The sequence below is a fragment of the Lutra lutra genome, chromosome 17 (assembly GCF_902655055.1).
Source record: "Lutra lutra chromosome 17, mLutLut1.2, whole genome shotgun sequence".
Classification (NCBI taxonomy): Eukaryota; Metazoa; Chordata; class Mammalia; order Carnivora; family Mustelidae; genus Lutra; species Lutra lutra.
The window spans coordinates 18,795,218-18,817,267 of record NC_062294.1 but is presented as its reverse complement, the minus strand read 5'-3'; the positions used below and the strand labels follow the sequence as shown (position 1 = coordinate 18,817,267).

General features: G+C 35.6%; 1 protein-coding gene across 1 annotated transcript in view; it reads right to left on the bottom strand.

The window, feature by feature from the left end:
* The window catches only part of TERB1 (telomere repeat binding bouquet formation protein 1), a 49,330-nt gene that overhangs the window by 17,342 nt on the left and 9,938 nt on the right, over positions 1–22,050 (bottom strand). The window contains 10 exon segments of the mRNA XM_047712114.1: positions 4,030–4,187; positions 5,271–5,396; positions 6,209–6,340; positions 6,981–7,133; positions 11,536–11,658; positions 11,758–11,873; positions 11,977–12,037; positions 12,737–12,868; positions 15,250–15,378; positions 15,567–15,677. Coding sequence (XP_047568070.1) covers positions 4,030–4,187; positions 5,271–5,396; positions 6,209–6,340; positions 6,981–7,133; positions 11,536–11,658; positions 11,758–11,873; positions 11,977–12,037; positions 12,737–12,868; positions 15,250–15,378; positions 15,567–15,677 — 1,241 coding nt within the window.

The following is a 22,050-nucleotide window of genomic DNA, read 5'->3' as shown; positions in this document are numbered from 1 at the left end:
CCACTGAGCCACCCAGGCGCCCCCACCCTTAGTTTTGATGCAGGTCATGATCTCAGGATTTGGGGATTGAGCCCTATGTCATCGGGCTCCGGGCTCAGTGGGGAGTCTGCTTCTCTACCTCTCTCCCCCTCTTCCTCCACTCATGCTCTCTCTCTTTCAAATAAATAAAGATTTTTAAAAAAGAAAATTACTGATATATTTAAGAGAAGAATGCCAATGATGTCTTAAGTCCATGAAATAAGAGTAAGATCATTTAAATGGAGTGAAAAAAGAGGATTTGGTAACTACAAATATGATAGCAGAAGTGAAAAACATATTTGTTTAAAAAGTAAGTATGAGAACACTTCCTTAAATGTAGAAAAAAGAGGATAACATGGACTCCAAGAAAGAGGAAATCAAAGTAGGAAGGATAAAAAGAGCATCTATGAGATGATGGTAAAGGAGTATCCCAGGGTAACGCTGACGGTTGTATACTTGGCCTACAGGATGTACTAGTTATTAATTTATTGCTCCTCAACATCCATCCCAAGCTTCCTTGCCCTACATTGCAAAACTGAAACTAGACTCGATGGACTGCTATTCTACAGCTAGCATTGATGTTAGTCTCTGTTAATAGCAAGTGCTGGAAGAACAATATAAGCACTCCCAGAGTGAAGGGGAGACTTTTTCTCCTTTTGGTGTTCTGTTGTTTGAGTGATGGCAAGTAAAAGTAGATGCACTATGAGAGAGGTCCATAATTTCTTTCAGGTATAGCTGTCCAGTGATTTCACTCCTAGGTATTTACCCAAGAGAAATGAAAATGTAAATCTCACAAAAAGAAGAGCAACCCAATGTTCAGAACAACATTATTCACAATGGCCAAGTTCTAGAAGCAATCCAAATAACCATCAACTTGTGAATCAAAGTTGTAGTACATCCATACTATGGAATATTCAGTCTCCCATAAAAACGAGCAAATATTGTAAAAACAACATTGATGGATCTCAAATACATTACACATTAAGTAAAAGAAGTCAAACACAAAAGATTATATAACATATAATTCCGGGACACCTGGGTGGCTCAGTTGTTAGGCATCTGCCTTCTGCTCAGGTCATGATCTCAGGGTCCTGGGATCCAAGCCTGCATTGGCTTCCCCGCTCAGCTGGAGGCCTGCTTCTCCCTCTCCCACTCCCCCTGCTTGTGTTCCTTCTCTAGCTGTGTATCTGTCTGTCAAATAAATAAATAAAATCTTTTTTTTAAAAAGGACACCTGGGTGGCTCAGTTGGTTAAGCAACTGCCTTCAGCTCAGGTCATGACCCTGGAGTCCTGGGATCGAGTCCCACATTGGGCTCCTAGCTCTATGGGGAGTCTGCTTCTCTCTCTGATCTTCTCCCCTCTCATGCTCGCTCTCTCTCTCTCAAATAAATAAATAAAATCTTTTAAAAAAATAAAAAATTTATAATTCCATTTATGTGAAATTATAGAAAAAGAGAACTAGTGACAGAAAACAGATCAATGACTGCCTGGGTCTGAAGACAGGGAATAGGACTGTCTACAAAAGGACACAAGGAAATATTTTATGAAAATATTCTAAAAATGACTATAGTTACGCATAACTGTAAATATACTAAACACTACTGAACTGCATACTTTAAATGGGCAAAATGAACTATAAATTCAAAGTGAACTGTATCTCAATAAAGCTTTTTTTTTTTTTAAAGATTTTATTTATTTATTTGACAGAGAGAGATCACAAGTAGACAGAGAGGCAGGCAGAGAGAGAGAGAGAGAGGGAAGCAGGCTCCCTGCTGAGCAGAGAGCCCGATGCGGGACTCGATCCCAGGACCCTGAATCATGACCTGAGCCGAAGGCAGCGGCTTAACCCACTGAGCCACCCAGGCGCCCCTCAATAAAGCTTTTTAAAAAAAGAATGAAATACTGATATAAACATGTATAAACCTTGTAAACATTATGCTAAATAAAGGAAACCAGTCACAAAAGCCCACATGTTATATGATTCAATTTATATAAGAAGTCCAGAATAGGCAACTAAGAGTAGTTTGGTGGTTGCCTAGGCTGGGGAGGTGCGGAGAATGGAGAATGGATGGGAGAAATAGGAACACTGACTGCTAAAAGGCATGGGATTTCTTTTGGGGTGATAAAAATATTCTAAGATTGGTTGTGGTAATGGTTGCACAATTCTAGGAGTATACTAAAAACCAATGAAATGTATACTTTAAACAGGTCAATGGAATTGAATGTGATTTATATCTCAGTAAAGCTGTTACATATATATATACATACATATATGTATCAAGATGTTTATTCTAGAGCTGTCTGCACTGGTCACAAATTGAATATAATCTTAATGTCCCTTAACAAAAGACTACTTAAATAAAATTATAATCACCTATAATATTAGTGATTTAAAAGAATGAAATTACTATACTGTCATACTAAGCTGAGCACTATGCTTTTATTTTTATAAACGTATGCACAGGGGCAGCTGGGTGGCTCAGTCAGTTGAGCATCAAACTCTTGACCTCAGCTCAGATCTTGATCTCAGGGTTATGGGTTCAAGCCTTCTGTTGGGCTCCACACTGGGGCTGGAGCCTACTCAAGAAATAAAATAAATAAAAATAAAAATAGGGGTGTCTGGGTGGCTCAGTCAGTTAGGCGTCTGCCTTCGGCTTGGGTCATGATCCCAGGATCCTGGGACTGAGCCCCACGTCAGGCTCTGTGTTCAGCCGGGAGCCTGCTTCTCTCTCTCCTTCTGCCTGCCACTCTGCCTACTTGTGCTCTCTTTGTCAAGTAAATAAATTTTTAAAAATCTTCAAAAAATAAAAACAAAAATGCATGCACATACAGAGACACTAAGTGTACACACACAGAAAAAAATGCTGAAACATACATATACATGTACATATACATGTATGTAAAGAGAGGAATTAATACCTCTCCCTCCCTTCTCTAACTCTTATTATACAACCTTAGATCTCTATCTACGAGGTCTCTTATTTTTTCAGTCATCATTTCCACTTTTTTTTAAAGATTTTATTTATTTATTTGACAGAGAGAGAGAGAGTACACAAGGAGGCAGAGCAGTAGGTGGAGGGAGGAGAAGCAGGCTCTCCCATGAGCAGGGAGCTTGATGTGGGACTCAATCCCAGTACCTTAGGATCATGACCTGAGCCGAAGGCAGCTCCCTGACTAACTAAGCCACCCAGGTGCCCCGTTTCCACCTTTTAAAAATGTTTTTTCCCCCATGTTCAAAGATGGTTCCTCAAGTATCAACTGAATTTTAAATTTGAAACCATTAAAATCTGGTGGTTCAATCGGTTAAGCATCATACTCTTGATTTTGGCTCAGGTCATGATCTCTGGGTCATGGGATTGAGCCCTGTGTCAGGCTCCATGCTCAGCAGGGAGTCTGCTTGACCTTCTCCCTCTCCTTCTGCCCCTCCCCCCACTCACAACCTCACTCTTTTACTAGAATAAATCTTTTTTTAAGATTTTTTTTTAAATTTTATTTATTTGACAGAGAGAGAGAGAGATCACAAGTAGGCAGAAAGGCAGGCAGAGAGAGAAGGGAAAGCAGGCTCCCTGCTGAGCAGAGAGCCCGATGCGGGGCTCGATCCCAGGACCCTGAGATCATGACCTGTTCTGAAGGCAGAGACTTAACCCACTGAGCCACCCAGGTGCCCCAATCTTTTTTAAGATTTTTTTAAAAAAAGATTTTTATTTATTTGACAGAGAGAGACACAGTGAGAGAGGGAACACAAGCAGGGGGAGTGGGAGAAGGAGAAGCAGGCCTCTTGCTGATCAGGGAACCCGAGGCAGGGCTGGATCCCAAGACCCTGGGATCATGACCTGAGCTGAAGGCAGACACTTAACAACTGAGCCACCCAGAAGCCCCTAGAATAAATCTTTTTAAAAAAACATTAAAATATAAAAAATAGTTTAGCAAGAAAAATTTTTTACCCTCCAACCTCTATTATAGAAAAATACTTGAAAAAAGTTTTATATTCTTTGAAACAAAAAAGCCAACCTCATTTCTTTCTCTTTCAAGCTGTTCTATTCTGTGTAGAATTTCCTTTGCTTTCTTCCAGTACTCTTCAAGATTCTTCTCTTTCATATTTATGTCTTTTAATTGTTCTTCATTTTCATCAAAAGAATATTCTCCTAGACTTAGAGATAATTTCTCAGCTTTGTAATATGGGAAAAAAATAGTGAATTTATTCATTACTAGAAATGGGTTTTTTTGACACTTTAAATGTAATTCTAACACTTTAAATAAGGACTACCTCATACCCCACACCCACCTCTCTAAATTTTGCCCATGTAGACTATCTTAACTGTCTAGGTGGTACTGAAAATAAATGGAAAGCAAGTGCATGGCAGAAGTCCAAGCCCCAGTCATAAATTAGACTTTACTCATCAGAGCTATAAGAGAAAGAACATCATGAAAATATGTTATGTCGGGTACATAAACATCCCCAGGTATGTGGATACTGGTTTTAGGTTTGGGTTTTTTTTTTTTTTTTTAACAGTTTTCATAAAGCAGCTCTTCCTTTAATCTTTTAAGTTTTCTTTTTATATACAGCAGCAATTTTTCTTCCACAAAGACCAATTCAATGGCCATCCTTTCTCCAATGTATGCTCCCTCCTATCATAGGGTCTTTGTGCCTCACTGTTGCTTATGGCTGACCTAGTTAACACTATACATTCAGTTCTCAGCTCAACAATCATTTCCTCTGAAGCCTTTTCTGCTCCAAGTCTAGGTCACAGTCCTTTGTATATGCTAAGATCTATGCTCCATCCATTCCTAACCCTTCAGTTAATATTAGAACAATTCATTCATTTTTTAGATTATTCAAGGACTATTTATCTAGTTAAATGAAGCTCTATGAGTGCTGACTGTTGTTTCTAATCACTGTATCCCTAAAACCTAGCACAGTGCCTGGCAAATAATAGGCACTCAAACATTTTTTTAAGTAAATAAACAGATGTACTTTGTATTATAATTTAACCTTAAGTCACCTGTAGGCCTCAAATTTAATTCCTACAACTAAATTGCCCATATTGCATAAAATAAGTGAATTATCTATACTGTTGTTCTCTTCCAGATAGGGTTAAAGGCTGAAATACTCTTGTTGTCATGTCCAAATTATATACTCCACTTTTCAAATTAAGAAGAGCCTGGGAGCCCAAAAGATTGGGCTCATCAAAGCAGATATAAATTTCCCTTCATAAACTTCCATATTTCTTTTTAAGTAACAATAAACTTACTAATTTTTTTACAATTGTGAAGCACAAAAGTGGCAGCTTTGTTTAGTTCCTCACTCTGCGATTCAGTTAAGGCTTGTATCATGAGTGGAAGCCCATTGTTTTTAAAAAGATCATACTGATTCTCCTCTGGAAAACATCAAAAATCAAAGTAGAAAATAGTTATGTTATTTTTTCATAAATTATCTGCATAAGGTCATAATTCTTTTCTGTGATAATTATGAACATAGTTTAAATCTTGAGAGTAAAAAAAATAGTTTCAAAAGTATTTTCCATTTAGAAAATAATCTTCTGACATAAAAATACCTGTCTCATAAGTGATGATGTTTGAAATATAGCCACTGAGTAGCCATACTTCATGAGAGTAAAAAAATAGCCCACACCTGGTTTAAAAAAAGGTATAGTTGAAAACAAAAAAAGATATAGTTTTCAGATTAAGCCTCAATAAAAAATTTTAAAACATTTTAAACTTAGAATAAATCCAGAGCACCTGGGTGACTCAGTTGGTTAAGCATCTAACTCTTGATTTGGGCTCAGGTCATGACCTCAGGATTCTGAGATGGAGACCCACATCGGGCTCCATGCTCGGCATGGAGCCTGCATAAGATTCTCTCTCTCCTCCTCCTCCTCCCTATCCTCCCCCTCTTAAAAAAAAAAAAAAAAAGAGAGAGAGAGACAGGAGAGAGGAGGAACACAAGGAGAAATCTATTCCAATTTCATTGGTGAAAGATGTTGAGGGGCTGAGGGCCTAAACTGGACCTGGACAGAAAGGGATAAGGAAGGATATGGATGAAGGATGAGGAGCAAAATGACAGGTCTGGGCCTGAATGACTTACAGAAAGGCAGTACTTTCAAGCCTCCCATATGACAATAAGGGGGAGAAAAATGTGGATTTCCACTCCACTGTTTTAATAAGCACACTAAATAAATTCAATACTAACCACAATCCTCTGTGCAATGACCAAGGGTAAGTATGATGCTAAATTTTTCTCCTGAATCGAGACTTTCATGAAGCAGTAATGTCAGAAGTTTTGAAACAATCTGATACTTGGATAGTATTACTCCAAAAGTAGCTATTAGTAAAAAATAGGGGTAAAAAAAGTATAAGCTTAAAACTATATATATGCTATTTGTCAGATCTTATCCTGGGAGAACAATATCATGCCAATATAATATCTAATATTCCCATCTCATCTATATGCATATGTATATGTAAATATAAATAAATGTATTCTAATAAGATCATGGCTTATATAGCCCTCTTAATACCTAGTTATGGCTGGGTGAGTCAGACCTCATACTTATCAGAAAGAGGTATACCTTAATTCTTTATACAATTTTTAAAAATCTATAAATTGGGTTTTCCATTATGTTTATGTTTTTGTTGCTCATGTTTCCAAGATGTCCCTTCATTTCTCACTTAAGCTTTTCATTTAATACTGCTCTTTCAGTGAAACAAAAGTTTAGAAATGACAGAATTATCTTGTTCTATCATTAGGCTTGAAGTCAGAAGACTTTAATTTGAACCCTTAGGGAAGTCATAATCTCCACATGAAAATTAGAAATTGGACTAGATAATTATTAAGATTCCCTCCTGCTGTGAGACACGGGAAGTCCAGCCTACATTTGTGTTCAGCCTATCATTTCAACACTCACCATGCTGAATTCAAACAAAACTCAACTGTAGAAAAATTACTAAGCATGTTCACTCACGATTGTCAGCAATACACGCATCCACTGTCTTTGTCACCACGACTGCAAGCTTAGCACTGGAAAGAGTCTTGTGTGAATCTGATTCCAGTTGCACAAGAACTTGAGACAACACATCCAGTCCACCCACAGATATAAAGTATTTTTGAACATATGCTTAAGGAATAAAGTAGCAAAACTATTAATACCTCAAACAAGACAAGTGTATGTTTCCATTCAATTAAATTACACTAAATATGACATTGACATGACTTTTTCAAATACTAAAAATCCCCAAATTAAAGAATGAAAAATCCAATCTTTACCTATGCATATAATCATAAAATGGGTCATTTACTTAGGTAAGAAACAAACTTTTATACTGAACAAGTACATATACAGTACAGTGTTTCCTGTGTATTAAATGTGTTTTTTGTTTCATTTAGCAAGAACTAGTATATTTTGCAAGAATGACATTAGTAAACTCAAAGTCCTTCAATAGAGCTATGAAGAATAACTTCATTCATTTAGTTTGGTATAGCAATTAGCAAGCTGCCTATTTTCTGAATTCCAATATTTACTCATTCCTTAGATCGCTTGAATCTACAAAGGGCAAAGTAATTATTCCAAAGGAACACATATTTTCTCCATCTTGTTTAAGCCTATTTCTTTTACTTCTTAGAATATAAAATTATAACATATTGTTGAGAGACAGAACAACTATTCCAAGCAAAGTCTCAGTAAAAAATACATTTTTTTAAGAAGTTTTAAGTGTCTTGTTTTGCTGTTGAAAATGGTTCTGATGGGAGAGTATCGCATGGGTCTGTGCATTCAATAGTCCTCACAGCCCCTATACAAGCAGTAGGTTTATAATAAATGGATACATGGATTAGTGATTATAATTCTGCCACAAATCTTTCCAGTCTACCCTAGTATCACAAATTGAGCCAAGATTATTTTTTTAAAGATTTTATTTTTTTTTTGAGAAAGCACAAAAGAAAGAGTACAAGTGGGATGAGGGACAGAGGGAAAAGACTTGATCCAAGGACTCCCAGATCATGACCTAAGCCGAAGGCAGGCACTTAACCAACTGAGCCACAGGCACCCTGAGCCAAGATGATTTAGATGAAAAAATTACTTTTTACACTGTTTGATAAAACATAAAGATCTTAATCTAAAATAAACCATCAAGTTCAGGGACATCTGGGTGGTGTGGCAGGTTAAACCTCTGACTACTGATTTCAGCTCAGGTAATGATCTCAGGGTTGTGAGATCAAGCCCTGTGTCGGGCTCCAGGCTCAGTGCAGAGTCTGCTTAGGATTCTCTCTCTTTCCCCTCTGCCCTTCCTACTTGTACTCTCTCTTTCAATTAAATAAATAAATATTTTAAAAATATGTATTAAAAAAAAAATCAGGTTCAGAATTTTCTACACCTGGGAAGGGAACTGTTAGGCAATGTTACTGAAGGATGAGCAAACATTTTCAATATTATGGAGACTCCACAACAGGTTTCTTTTCTGCAAAGTATTTTCATTAAAAAAAAAACAACTCCTGAAAAAAGAAGTATCTTTAAATGCTTAGATAAAAATGGCACTGTGTTACCACAGTTTCTGGTAATAAAAATTCAGGCTTATAAGCATAAGAACATCCTTATACACTGTACACTGAATATTTCAGATTTTATCTAACTGATATTTCATACCAGTTCGCTAAGAGTAATGAAGTCCTAAAATTACTACTATTTCAAGCTGACTTTTAAAGAAAAAGGAAATGTCAAAGCATCATGGAAAGAGAATCCAATTTTTGGAATTATAGAGATATGTTCCTTTGCATGAGAAACATGACCATTTGCTTTAAATATGTGAATAAAGGTACACACAATGTGTGACAAAGTTCTAGTTGCTCCACATCCTCATCAACATTTAATATTACTAGCCTTTCTGATTATAGGCATGGCATGAGTGTGTAGTGGTATCCTTGGGGTTTTAGTTTGGTTTTCTCTGATGACTAACGATTTTGAGCATCTTTTCAAAATTTTTTTCATTGCTTATTCACAATTTAATATTCACATCATCTTTGGTGAAGTATTTGTCCAAATCTTGCTCATTTCTTTAATCATTAGATTGTTTTTTGTCCTACCAATTTGTAGGAGTTCTCTATATTCTATAATACTGTATTTTCTTTTTCCTTTTTAATCTCTATGCCTCTTATTTTCTTGACTTATTTCATCGGGTTAAACACCCAGTAAAATTTTTAAGTAGTGGGAGCGGCCATCCTTGTTTTTTTCCAGTCTTGGGGCTGGTGGGAGGCACATTAAGTCTTTCACCATTGAATATGTTAGCTGTGTTTTGTAGAGACCCTCTACCACATTGAGAAGTTCTATCTACTCCTAGTTTACCAAAAGCTTTTGTCACGAATATATGCTGAACTATGTGAAAAGATTTCCTTGCATCCTTATAGATTATTGTATAGTTTATTTCTGTCAAAGCCTGTGAATATGGTGAATTTTCCAATGTTTAACCAATCCTGCATTCCTAGGATAAATGCCATTTGGTCAAAACATATTATTCTTTTTATATATTGCTGGATTTTAAAATTTTAACTACAAATTTTTTTTCAAACTTCTTTAAGTAAGCTCTGCACCCAACGTGGGGCTTGAACTCATGACTCCAAGATCAAGAGCCACATGCTCTATAGACTGAATCAGCCAGGCACTCCTGACTGTTAATGTTTTGTTAAGGATTTCTGCATCTATATTCATAAAGGATATTGACCTATAGTATTCTTGTAAGGTCTTTTTCAAGTTTCAGTATGGGAATAATGCTGACCTAAAATGTGTGGGGAAAGGGGTGCCTTGATGACTCAGTCAATAGAGCATGCAATTCTTTTTTTTTTTTTTTAATATTTTATTTATTTATTTGACAGAGATCACAAGTAGGCACAGAGGCAGGCAGAGAGAGAGGAGGAAGCAGGCTCCCCGCTGAGCAGAGAGCCTGAAGCGGAGCTCGATCCCAGGACCCTGGGATCATGACCTGAGCCAAAGGCGGAGGCTTTAACCCACTGAGCCACCCAGGTGCCCCGCGCAAGCAATTCTTGATCCTAAGTCCTGAGTTCAAACCTCATATTGGGCTAGAGATTACTATAAAAGAATTTTTTTTAAAAAAGAACAAAATGGGGGCGCCTGGGTGGCTCAGTGGGTTAAGCCGCTGCCTTCGGCTCAGGTCATGATCCCAGGTCCTGGGTTCGAGCCCCACGTCGGGCTTTCTGCTCAGCGGGGAGCCTGCTTCCTCCTCTCTCTCTGCCTGCCTCTCTGCCTACTTGTGATTTCTCTCTGTCAAATAAATAAATAAAATCTTTAAAAAAAAAAAAAAAGAACAAAATGAAATAAAATAAAATAAAAATATCAAAATCTGTTGGGAAGTGTTTTGTTTCTTCTACTTCCATTTCCTGGCAATTTATGTAGAATTTATTTTCCTTAAATGTGTGGCATAATTCACCAGTGAGTCCATAGGGCCTGGAAATTCCTGTTCTAGGGTTTTAAACTATAAATTCAATTTCTTTAATACATATAACATAATTCAGGCTATCCATTTCTTCTGAGTGAGCTTTGGTGGTTCGTGTCTTTCAAAGAATTTATCAAATTAATGTAAGTTGTCAAATTTAGTGGCATTAAGTTGTTTGGATTATTCCTTTATTATCCTTTTAATATCTGTTAAGAGCTAGAGAGCTAGAGATACTTATTTCTGATATTAGAAATTTGGGTCCTCTCTCTTTATATTGTGGCTAAAGGATCCATTTCATTGATCTTTTTAAAGAACTAGCTTTGGTTTCATTGATTTTTCCCCATTCTGTTATTTTTCTATTGTGTTGATTTCTGATCTTCTCTTTATTATTTCCTTCTTTACTCTGAGTTTAAGTTGATTTATTTTCTAGTTTCTTAGGTAGAAACTAATATAATTGATTTGAGAGCTGCCTTCTTTCCTTATACAAAGTACAGTGCTGTAAATTTCCCTCCAAACACTACTTTTGCAGCAACCCAGCTTTTAATTTTTCATTTATTCATTCATTTATTTATTTTTAGGAACACAGTTTTTTAATGTTATGCTTTCATAATCATTCAGTTAAAAACATTTCTAATTTCTTCATGACTTATTCTTTTACTCATGGGTTTATAGGGTTTTCTTCCTTAGTCTTTTTTTTTAGCACTGAGTTGTTTAATTTTCAGACATTTTGGGACTTATCTAGAAGTTTTCTTTTTATTTATTTCTAATTTAATTATATGTGTTCAGAGAACATGCCGTGTGAAGTTTTAGTTTTGCTATCTAGTTGCTCTGTTTCGTGAGGGTATCTGGGGGGATTCGAAACTATGCTGCTACCTCCATCTTCCCAATTATCTTCCTAACAATGTCTACTTTCAAGATTTCCCTATCTGTAATAGTCTAAATGCAACTAAAATGATCCAACTTACTATAATGAAATTATTCCATTGATTCAATTAATTCAATAATTAACGCAATAGGTTTTTGTTATCCTTTGAACTATGGATCTTCAAGTAAAACTAGAGAATAATGAATACTTACTGTTATTTGCAAGAGTGAGTCCAATAAATGAGCAAACAGGGCGAATTATCTCAGGTTTGATGCAATTTATTAGCCAGTCATTAGCATGTGGAAAAAGTGAACAGCAAAGCATTTGATTTTCATCTGAAAGGAGACAAAGTCAATCATGTTTTAATATATTTGTAAAATATCATCTCATATGTTTTTATTTTATTTTTATATTTAAATATTTGAGATAATTACCATTTTGAGGATTGTTGACACAGACACACAAAGTACTACAAACCGAAGACCATAACTGATAGCTCTGGAATGCATTTTCATCCAACAAATTCAACTCATATTTTGAAAGAACTGTCCTATTTGGTGGGAAAAAAAAAAAAAAAAGGAAGAAGCAAATTAAACAAATGTGTTAAAGTCTTAAGTAATGAATAACAACAAAATATTTTTTTATTTTCTTACCTGAACAACTGTGTCAGAACTGTAATACAACCTGTTTCTCTTACAAGTGTTTGTCCAGTCCCTTAAAAAGACAGACATATAATACACAAATATGACTTTTGTTTATAAATAAGTTTGCAAAAATGAAAAACATTTAAGTAGTTTTTTAATAAATAACTTTTAATCACTTTAAGGTATTACAAACTATAACAGAATTAGAATAGATAAAAATCTGTAATCAGGGTTATACATTACCTATGCTCAGAGAATGACAGCATTAAAATTTCCTCCAAAAATAAACAAAATTTAAGAGCTACATGAAATTTAAGACCATTGTTAGCTGATATAATAAACACTGTAACTAAATGGCTAACTCAGTGGAAAATCAACCAAACTAATCATCAAATGCCTCTTTTTCTTTTAAAGCTGCTCCTTTTCAATGTTATTTAAATAACACAAATCAACTTACTATTTCTTATAATTAATAAATATCAAACAAATATATGTTATTCTATTTTTTTAAAGCTAGTGGTTCTCAGAAGTTAGTAAGATTTTTAAAAAGACACATATATGGGCGCCTGGGTGGCTCAGTCATTTAAGTGTCCGACTCTTGATCTCAGGGTTGTGAGTTCAAGCTCTGCATTGGGCTCCACACTTGGCATAGAGGCTACTTAAAAAAAAAAAAAAAAGACACTGATATCAAGAATAGAACAAAAGGACAAAGACTATTTCAATTTATTATTTTTTTAAATGTTTCTACACCATAAAAGAATGTACTTACTATTATTTGAAACTAGAACCAAAATAACATAGACAGACATTCTTTTCAAATTTGTATTTGAATCATCATTAGATAAGAACCAAGTTAAGTCTTCAAACAATTCTGAAGTGCATAAAGTCTGCTGACAGTAAACTGAAAAATAAAAATATAATTTCAATTCCTATGGATTAGCATAAGTTTTAAAATATGTTGAACAAAATATAAAGTTGCCAAACAGATGGTTCTCAAGAAGATCTCATTTCATTGACATTTATTTGTCATGCAATAAAATTTTTGACAAACTGATATGTGCTTACTCTATTAGCAGGCCAAAAAAGCCTTAATCAGAAGTATTTGACTGAGGCTCTAAAACATGTACACAATCTCTGAGAATTTCTTTAAAAAACCTAACTAGGGACACCTGGCTGGCTCAGCCAGTTAAGCATCTGCCTTTGGCTCAGGTCATGATCCTGGGGTCCTGGGATCAAGTCCCACATCGGGGTCCATGCTCAGTGGGGAGCCTGCTTCTCCCTCCGCCTGCCACTCACCCTGCTTGTGCTTGCTCACTCTCTCTCACAAATAAATAAATAAAATCTTTAAAACAAAAAACAAAACCCCCAAAACCCAAACCTAACTAAACGAAAAAATAAAATATGAAAAAAAAATTTAAGGGGATGAGTAAGTAACAAGACATAGCAAGAGAAATTTTTTTTTTTAAATTCAGAAACCTGTTTTAGAAGATAGGCAAATGATACTTGTGCAATTTTAAAAGAACTTTCTAGAAATAAAAGTATCTTTCCGAAAAGCAAAAATGATACCTAACAGTAAGGTTTTGTGTGTGCATGTATGTACGTGTGTGATACTAACACAATAAACAGAATTTTTAAAAAATAATTTGAGAGGGCACCTGGCTCACTCAATTGGAAGAGTATGCAACTCTTGATCTTAGGGGTGATGAGTCTGAGCCCTACATTGGGTGTAGAGATTACTAAAAAAAAAAAAAAAAAAAAAGACTTAAAAAATAAATAAAACTTTAAAAAAATAATAATTTGAACACAGAGATATAATTTGTATTTTATCCAGTATTTAGAACAGTTATTACACTTTCTCTCAAAGGCAAGAACAGTGTCTCATTTATCCCAATGACTAGCATACAACTTGGTTCCTACCAAATGATGAAGAAATATGTATGGATGATAATTTAAGGGGTATCTAGGTGGTTCAACAGGCTAAGCATTTAACTCTTTTATCTCAGTGTCATGAGTTCAAGCTCCACATTTAAAAAAAAAAAAGAATGAAAATTTAAGAATAGAAAGTTGTTTGACAAAACAATACTTTAGATTCAACTTCATTTTGGGTATATTACAGGAAAATGTTTTTACCAACATGAACTTCTATACACAGAGTATACTTATCCATATACAAGATGTTTTAGGTTATCTTCGTCTTTTGATTCAAGCATCTAGATATATAGAGAACGAACTTAATAGAAAAACCAGAGATAAACCCACCACATATGCAAATTCATGTAGCACTAATAGCATCTCAAATCAATGTGAAAAAGATCTTTTTTAATAAGACGTGTTAGAATAGCTGAATTGCCACATAAAGAAGAAGAAACTGGAAAATATAAAAGTAAAAAATAAAACCATACTAGTATCAAAAGTCAATGTGGGTGGCTTCCTCTAGAATCTGAGTATGGAAAACTTTCCTATGACTCAAAATCCGGAAGGAAAAAGGGGAAAGAATGATGAATTTTATTTTTGTAAAAATAAAGAACTTTTGCATGACAAAAAAAAAAAAGATATGCACAGTAGAAGACAAAGTGAAAAAAATGTTTCCGACTAATGACAAGAAAAATTGTGAAAGATTTTGAAATGATTACTGAATGTCCCACCTAGCAAACCCTTCTAGATTATCTGTGTCTTTCACTGTCGTTGGGCTATTCTACATCTCTATAAATTGTAGAAAACTGATAATAGAGGTCTCCCTTTTAAAAAGTTTTTATTTATTTATTTTGAGAGAGAGAGCGAGCATGCACAGGCATGCATGAGCAGGAGGGGCAGAGGAAGACAGAGAGAGACTCTCACAGGGAGCCCCACACAGGGCTCAATCTCACAACCCTGAGATCACAACCCAAGCCAAAACCAAGAGTCAGACGTTTAACCAACTGCACTACCGGGGTGCCCCAGGTTATTCTTGACCATAGATATATAAAACATTTCGGCCAGTGGAATGCAAATCACTGTTGCCTTGCAGATACTGACCAGTTATGTGCCTACTTATAAATCTATTTCAGCATTGCCAAAGGCCTATGTTGTTTTTTTGTCATTGCCTTCGAAACAGTTGTCATATTTTACTGGTTCCTTCATTAGTTAATAACTGGCATGCATGGATTTTAAAAAATAAAATACCTGGATGAAACTATCCAGACACGTAAAAAAGCAACTTAATTCTAAAATTACTTTTTATTGGTTTGTTAAAATATAGCACAATGCTTGAAGGATAATGAAAAAAAAGTTTTCATATTTTACCATTTTGTTCTGCAACAGCTCCTAATGTATATAAGGCTGCTTCTTTTACCATGCTATGTTTACTTGACTTTGCAAGATTTTTTACAAACATCAAACCACCAATTTCCCGAAAATAAACACCTGCATTACCTATAGGGTGTGCAGACAAAACAAAACATAAATGATATTATGAATCTCTTAAGGAGAAAATAATTCACATAAACATAGTAACAAAGCATGTAGAGTAACTGAATTAAAAAGAAATAACTATGCATATTTCATTTATCATAATACTAAAGAACTAGAATCACAGATAAAAATTCACTATCATGTCTTACTGTTTTGTTGACAAATTGAAAAAATAGTAACCAAAGCTTCCTTTTGTGAGAAAGGGTTGTCCATTTGATACTTCAGGCACTCCAATAATAAGTTCAGGTCAGTCTTCATTTCTGAAGAACAAAAATTTCATTTTTTTAAAATCAAGTGTTTCCTTTCAAAAACTAACCATTTAATTTTCACTTTCTAAATATATCTTTGTAATGTTCACTTTTAAAATAAGTATATATTCGTTTTACAGTCTATCAAACTATAAAGATATATAAAAATGTTCCTTAAATAAAAGAATTTGAAATAAACTTTTTATAATTATTAGATTTTCCCCTTGCATGAAACATAAGAATAGAAAATTCAAATATTATTTTCTTTAAATAAAGCTACACTAGTTCAAATGTCTGCCATTTAGAAATTAACTGAATGAAAATGAAAACACAACACATTATAACTTGTGGGATGCTACCAAAATAGTATTTGGGAGGAAATTTACAATACTATAGGCTTATATTATAAAAAAAAAAAAAGAAAAGTCTTGGGGTGCCTTGGTGGCTCAGTTGGTTAAGTATCTGCCTTCCGATCAGATCACGATCCCAGGTCCTTGGATCAAGTCCCGCATCAGGCTCCCTGCTCATTGGGGAGCCTGCTTCTTCCTCTCCCTCTGCCGCTCCACTACCCCACCCCCTGCTTGTGTTCTCTCTGTCAAATAAATACATAAAATCTTAAAAAAAAAAAAAAGAAAGAAAGAAAGAAAGAAAAGAAAAAAGGTCTCAAATTAATGACCTCAGCTTCCATCTTAAGAAACTACAAAAACAGGGCACCTGGGTGGCTCAGTTGGTTAAGCAACTGCCTTCGGCTCAGGTCATGATCCTGGGGTCCTGGGATCAAGTCCCACTTGGGGCTCCCAACTCCAAAGGAAGTCTGCTTCTCCCTCTGACCTTCTCCCCTCTCATGCTCTTTCTCACTGTCTCTCTCTCAAAGAAAGAAATAAAATCTTTGAAAAAAAAAAAAAAAAAGAAGAAACTATAAAAACAGTAAATTAAACCCAAAGTAAGTAGAAAGAAGGAAATAAAGATCAAAGCAAATAATCAATGAGACTAAAAGCAGAAAAACAATAGAACTGGTTCTTTGAGAAAATCAATAAAACTGATAAATCTCTAGACAAACTGATGAGGAAAAAGGAGCAAAGACACAAAATACCAATACCAGAATGAGAGATGGCATCATCATAGATTCCATTTATATTCAAAAGATAAATAATAGTTATGCACAACCTCTTATCCATAGATTCAATAACAGGTGAAATGGACAAATTGCTTGAAAAACACAAATTTGTCAACAAAACCTGGCTGGCTCAGTCAGTGAAGCACACAACTTTTGATCTTGGGAATGTAAATTCAAGCCCCACATTGGGTGCAGAGATTACTTTAAAAAATAAAATCATTGGGACGCCTGGGTGGCTCAGTTCGTTGGACGACTGCCTTTGGCTCAGGTCATGATCCCGGAGTCCCGGGATCGAGTCCCACATCGGGCTCCCAGCTCCATGGGGAGTCTGCTTCTCCCTCTGACCTTCTCCTCGCTCATGCTCTCACTGTCTCTCTCTCAAATAAATAAATAAAATCTTAAAAAATAATAATAATAATAAAATAAAATCATTAAGAAAGACACAAACTGGGCACCTGGGTGACTCAGTTGGATAAGCCTCTGCCTTTTAAAAAAATTATTAATTATTTTTATTAACATATAATGTATTATTTGGCCCAGGGGTACAGGTCTGTGAATCGTCAGGTTTACACACTTCACAGCACTCACCATATCACATACCCTCCCCAATGTCCATAATCCAACCACCCTCTCCACACATGCCCTCCCCCCAGGCCCCCTCAGTTTGTTTTGTGAGATTAAGAGTCTCTTATAGTTTGTCTCCCTCCCAATCCCATCTTGTTTCATTTTTTCCTTCCCTACCCCCCAAGCCCCCTACTCTGCATCTCAAATTCCTCATATCAGGGAGATCATACAATTGTCTTTCTCTGCCTTATTTCACTCAGCATAATACCATCTAGTTCCATCCACGTCATCGCAAATGGCAAGATTTCATTTCTTTTGATAAGCCTGTGCCTTTTGCTCAGGTAACAATCCCAGGGTCCTGGGACTGAGTCCTGTGTCTTGTGTGAGGTCTCCTGGCTCAGCAGAAGTTTGCTTCTCTTCCTGCCCCTGCTCCTCCCCCATCCCTGTTCGTGGGCGCACACATGCTCTCTCTCTCAAATAAATAAAATCTTTAAAAAAAGAGAGAGAGACAAATTATCGAAACTCACCCAAGAAGAAAACCAATAACCTAAATAGTCCTATATCTATGAAAGAAATTGAAATCATACTTTAAAAACATTTTATAGGGGCACCTGGGTGGCTCAGTGGGTTAAAGCCTCTGCCTTCAGCTCAGGTCATGAACCTGGGGTCCTGGGATCGAGCCCCGCATCAGGCTCTCTGCTCAGTAGGGAACCTGCTTTCCTTCCTCTGTCTCTGCCTGCCTCTCTGCCTATTTTGATCTCTGTCTGTCAAATAAACAATAAATAAAATCTTTAAAAAAAATTTTTATAGGGGCGCCTGGGTGGCTCAGTGGGTTGGGCCTCTGCCTTCAGCTCGGGTCGTGATCTCAGCATTCTGGGATCGAGCCCCACATCGGGCTCTCTGCTCGGTGGGGAGCCTGCTTCCCTCTCTCTCTCTCTGCCTGCCTCTCTGCCTGCTTGTGATCTGTCAAATAAATAAATAAAATCTTAAAAAAAAAATTTTTATAAAGAAAATTCCAGGTTCAGATAGTTTCATTTGTAAACTCTTCCAAATGTTTAAGGAAGAAGTAATACCAATCCTACACAAATTTTTCCAAACATTTGGAGAGAAGTAATAATTCCCAACTTATTCTGAGGCCAGCATTACCTTAATACCAAAAGCAAAGCCATTAGAAAGAAAAAAAAAGGGGTGCCTGGGTGGGTCAGTGGGTTAAGCCTCTGCCTTTGGCTCAGGTCATAGTCCCAGGGTCCTGGGATCCAGCCCTGCATCAGGCTCTCTGCTCAGTGGGGAGCCTGCTTCCTCCTCCCTCTCTGCCTTCCTCTGCCTACTTGTGACCTCTCTCCGTCAAGTAAATAAAATCTTTAAAAAAAAAAAGAAAGAAAGAAAGAAAGAAAGAAAGAAAGAAAAAAAAGACAACTAGAGACCAATATCTCTCATGAATATTCATGTAAAAAATCCAAACAATTTTAGCAAACATAAACCTAAAAACATATTAAAATAACAATACACCATGACCAAGTGGATTTATCCTAAGAATTCAGGCTTGGCATAAGATATGAAAAATCAACTGATGTAATACGACAAACCAACATAGAAAACCATATGGTCATCTCAATAGATGCAGATAAAGCATTTGATAAAATTCAACATTCATTTATGATAAAAAAGAATTGCAGCAAACTTGGAATAGAAGAAAACCTTCTCAACATAAAAAAGTATATCTACAAAAAAAAAAAAAAAAAAAAGAAAGAAAGAAAGAAAGAAAAGCCCTACATTAAACATAATACTTAACAGAGAAAGACTGAGTTCTTATCCCTGAGATCAGGAATAAGACAGAGATGTTTAGCATTATACAGGAGAGTCTAGCCAATGTCATTCTATTTGACATTCCATTTAACATTGTACTAGAGAACAAAGCCAGTGCCATCAGGTGAGAAAAAGAAACAAAAGACATTCAAATTAGGAAGGAAGTAGTAAAACTATCTGTTTTCATGTATAACATGATCTTCTATATAGATAATCTGATGGAATCTATAAAAGAGCTGCTGAATAAAGTAGATTTCAGTATATCAATTTAACATACAGAAATCAATTATATGTCTATATATACAAGCAATAAGTAATTAAAAATTGAAATTGAAAAATAATGCCATTTATGGGGAGCCTGGATGGCTCAGTCAGTTGAGCATCCAACTTCTGATTTTGGCTCAGGTCATGATCTGACAGTCATGCGTTAGAGCCTTTCACTGGGCTCTGCTTTGGGCATGGAGCCTACTTTAAAAAAAACAACAACAACAATGCTGCTTATGAGTATCGAAATATGAAATACTTAGGGATAAATCCGACAAAAGATGTAAACAACATGTCTACTAAAATCTAAAAAATACTTCTGAGACATAATAAAGAAGATTGAAATAAAGGGAATATTTTTTTCATGAGTTGAAGGACTAAATATTGTTAAAATGTCAATTTCCCCAACTTGATCCACACATTCAATATAATCCCAATAGGTTTATTTTTCACAAAGGCACAAAGGCAATGCAAGAGAAGAAAGGATAATCTTTCCAACAAATGGTACTGTAGCAACTAGATATCCACATTCAAAAATATAACCAAACTTAAATCAAACCATATACAAAAATTGACTCAAAAGGGATTGCAGACATAATGTAAAATCTGGAACTATAAAACTTTTAAGAGGTAACACAGGAAAAAAATCTTTCCACCTTGGTTTAAGCGAAAACTTCTTAGACACAACATAAATAGCACAATCTGTCGAAAAATAATGAATAAACTGTATTTCATCAAAATTTAAATCTTCATTTTCTTTTTTCTTTTTTTTTGAAGATTTTATTTGTTTATTTGAGAGACAGAGAACACAAGCAGAGGGTGGAGCAGAGGGAGAAGGAGAAGCAGGCTCCCAGCTGAGCAGGGAGTCTGACACAGGGCTCATCCCAGAACCCTGAGATCATGACCCAAGCCAAAGGCAGACGCTTAACAGACTGAGCCAACCAAGCACCCCTCAGCAGTTTCATAAATTGTTAAACATACATCTCTCATTTGATCCAGCCATTCCACTCTGAAGAATTTATCCAAAAGAAAAGCAGGTATGTGTCCATATGAACACTTACACACAAACATTCACAGCAGCATTATATGTAATAGCCAAAAACTGAAAACAACTTTAATGTCCATCAACAGATGAATGGATAAATAAATTGTGGTATGACTATATGCTATTGCTAAGTATAGCAATAAAAAGGAGTTAACTATTGATACATGCAACCACATGAAGGAATCTCAAAATAATTATACTGAAAGAGACCACAAAAATATAATTTTTGTATATATGGATATGGATAATGTATTATTCCATATATTGGGGGAAAATGTGAACTTCTCTATAGTAATAGAAGGCAGATCAGTAGTTGCTTGGGGAAAAGAGGTCCAGGAAGGGTCAAGAAGAGGTATAATAAGGGTGCATGAGGATATATTTCCTATCCTGATTGTGCTACTATACGTATACACACACACACACACACACACACACACACACACACATGTGTCAAAACCTATGAAAATATAAACTTGAAATATTTATTTGCAACTAAAAATGAAAGACAATCATTTTCCTATAAAACTCTTCACTATAACCTTTAAACAATTTCTTCTCTTGGTTTTAAGGATTTAAATAAAATTGTATGCAGATTTTGTCATAATGCTTGGATTAACATTTAAAGTTCTCAAAGATACAAGATGAAGAGAGAATATAAAAATATAGAGGAGCACACTAAAAGACTATTGTCAATCAATATTTAGTCTTCCTCTTAAAAGAAATTGAACAATTTGGTTCAATAAAATTATTCATGACTCAACTTTTTAGTGAAAAACCACAGTGCAAAGGTTATTACAAAATTAACTTGAAGCAAAAAATAAAAAAATAAACTAACTTGAAGCAACAGCAAACATTTATTGATCATATTCTATATTAATAGAAACTGTAAGAAGGGTAGTTTGACTGTATGGATAGCAATAAGCCACTCATCATCAACAAGCCAAAGAGGATTTTTAATGGGACATGGTGATTTTCAATTCCAGGCACAACCACAGAAAACAACACACTTCTTTATGTATTCCTCTATTCTCTCCTGTACTCCCCTCTCCTACTTTGATATTTTCGATTAGAATCTCTCCCTTCCCAGACAAAGCACCTAACGACGTCTACAACTCAGTTTTATCGTCTCTAGCCTATGCAACCTAGTTCCTTTAATACTTCCTGAAGAAAATAAAACAAAAACTCAAGTATATACAATACAAAAGCACAAGTTATAAAAGAAAATTGGATAAATTAGACCTAAAAATTGAAATTTTCTGAGCTTCAAAAGATATCAAGAAAAGACAACTCAGAGAAGGGAAGAATAGATCTATAAATCAGATATCTGATAAGGGGCTTGTGTTCAGAATATACAAAGAACTCTTAAAACTCAATAATAAGGGGCACCTGGGTGGCTCAGTGGGTTAGGCCGCTGCCTTCGGCTCAGGTCATGATCTCAGGGTCCTGGGATCGAGTCCCGCATCGGGCTCTCTGCTCGGCGGGGAGCCTGCTTCCCTCTCTCTCTCTCTCTGCCTGCCTCTCTGTCTACTTGTGATCTCTCTCTGTCAAATAAATAAATAAAATCTTTAAAAAAAAAAAACAACTCAATA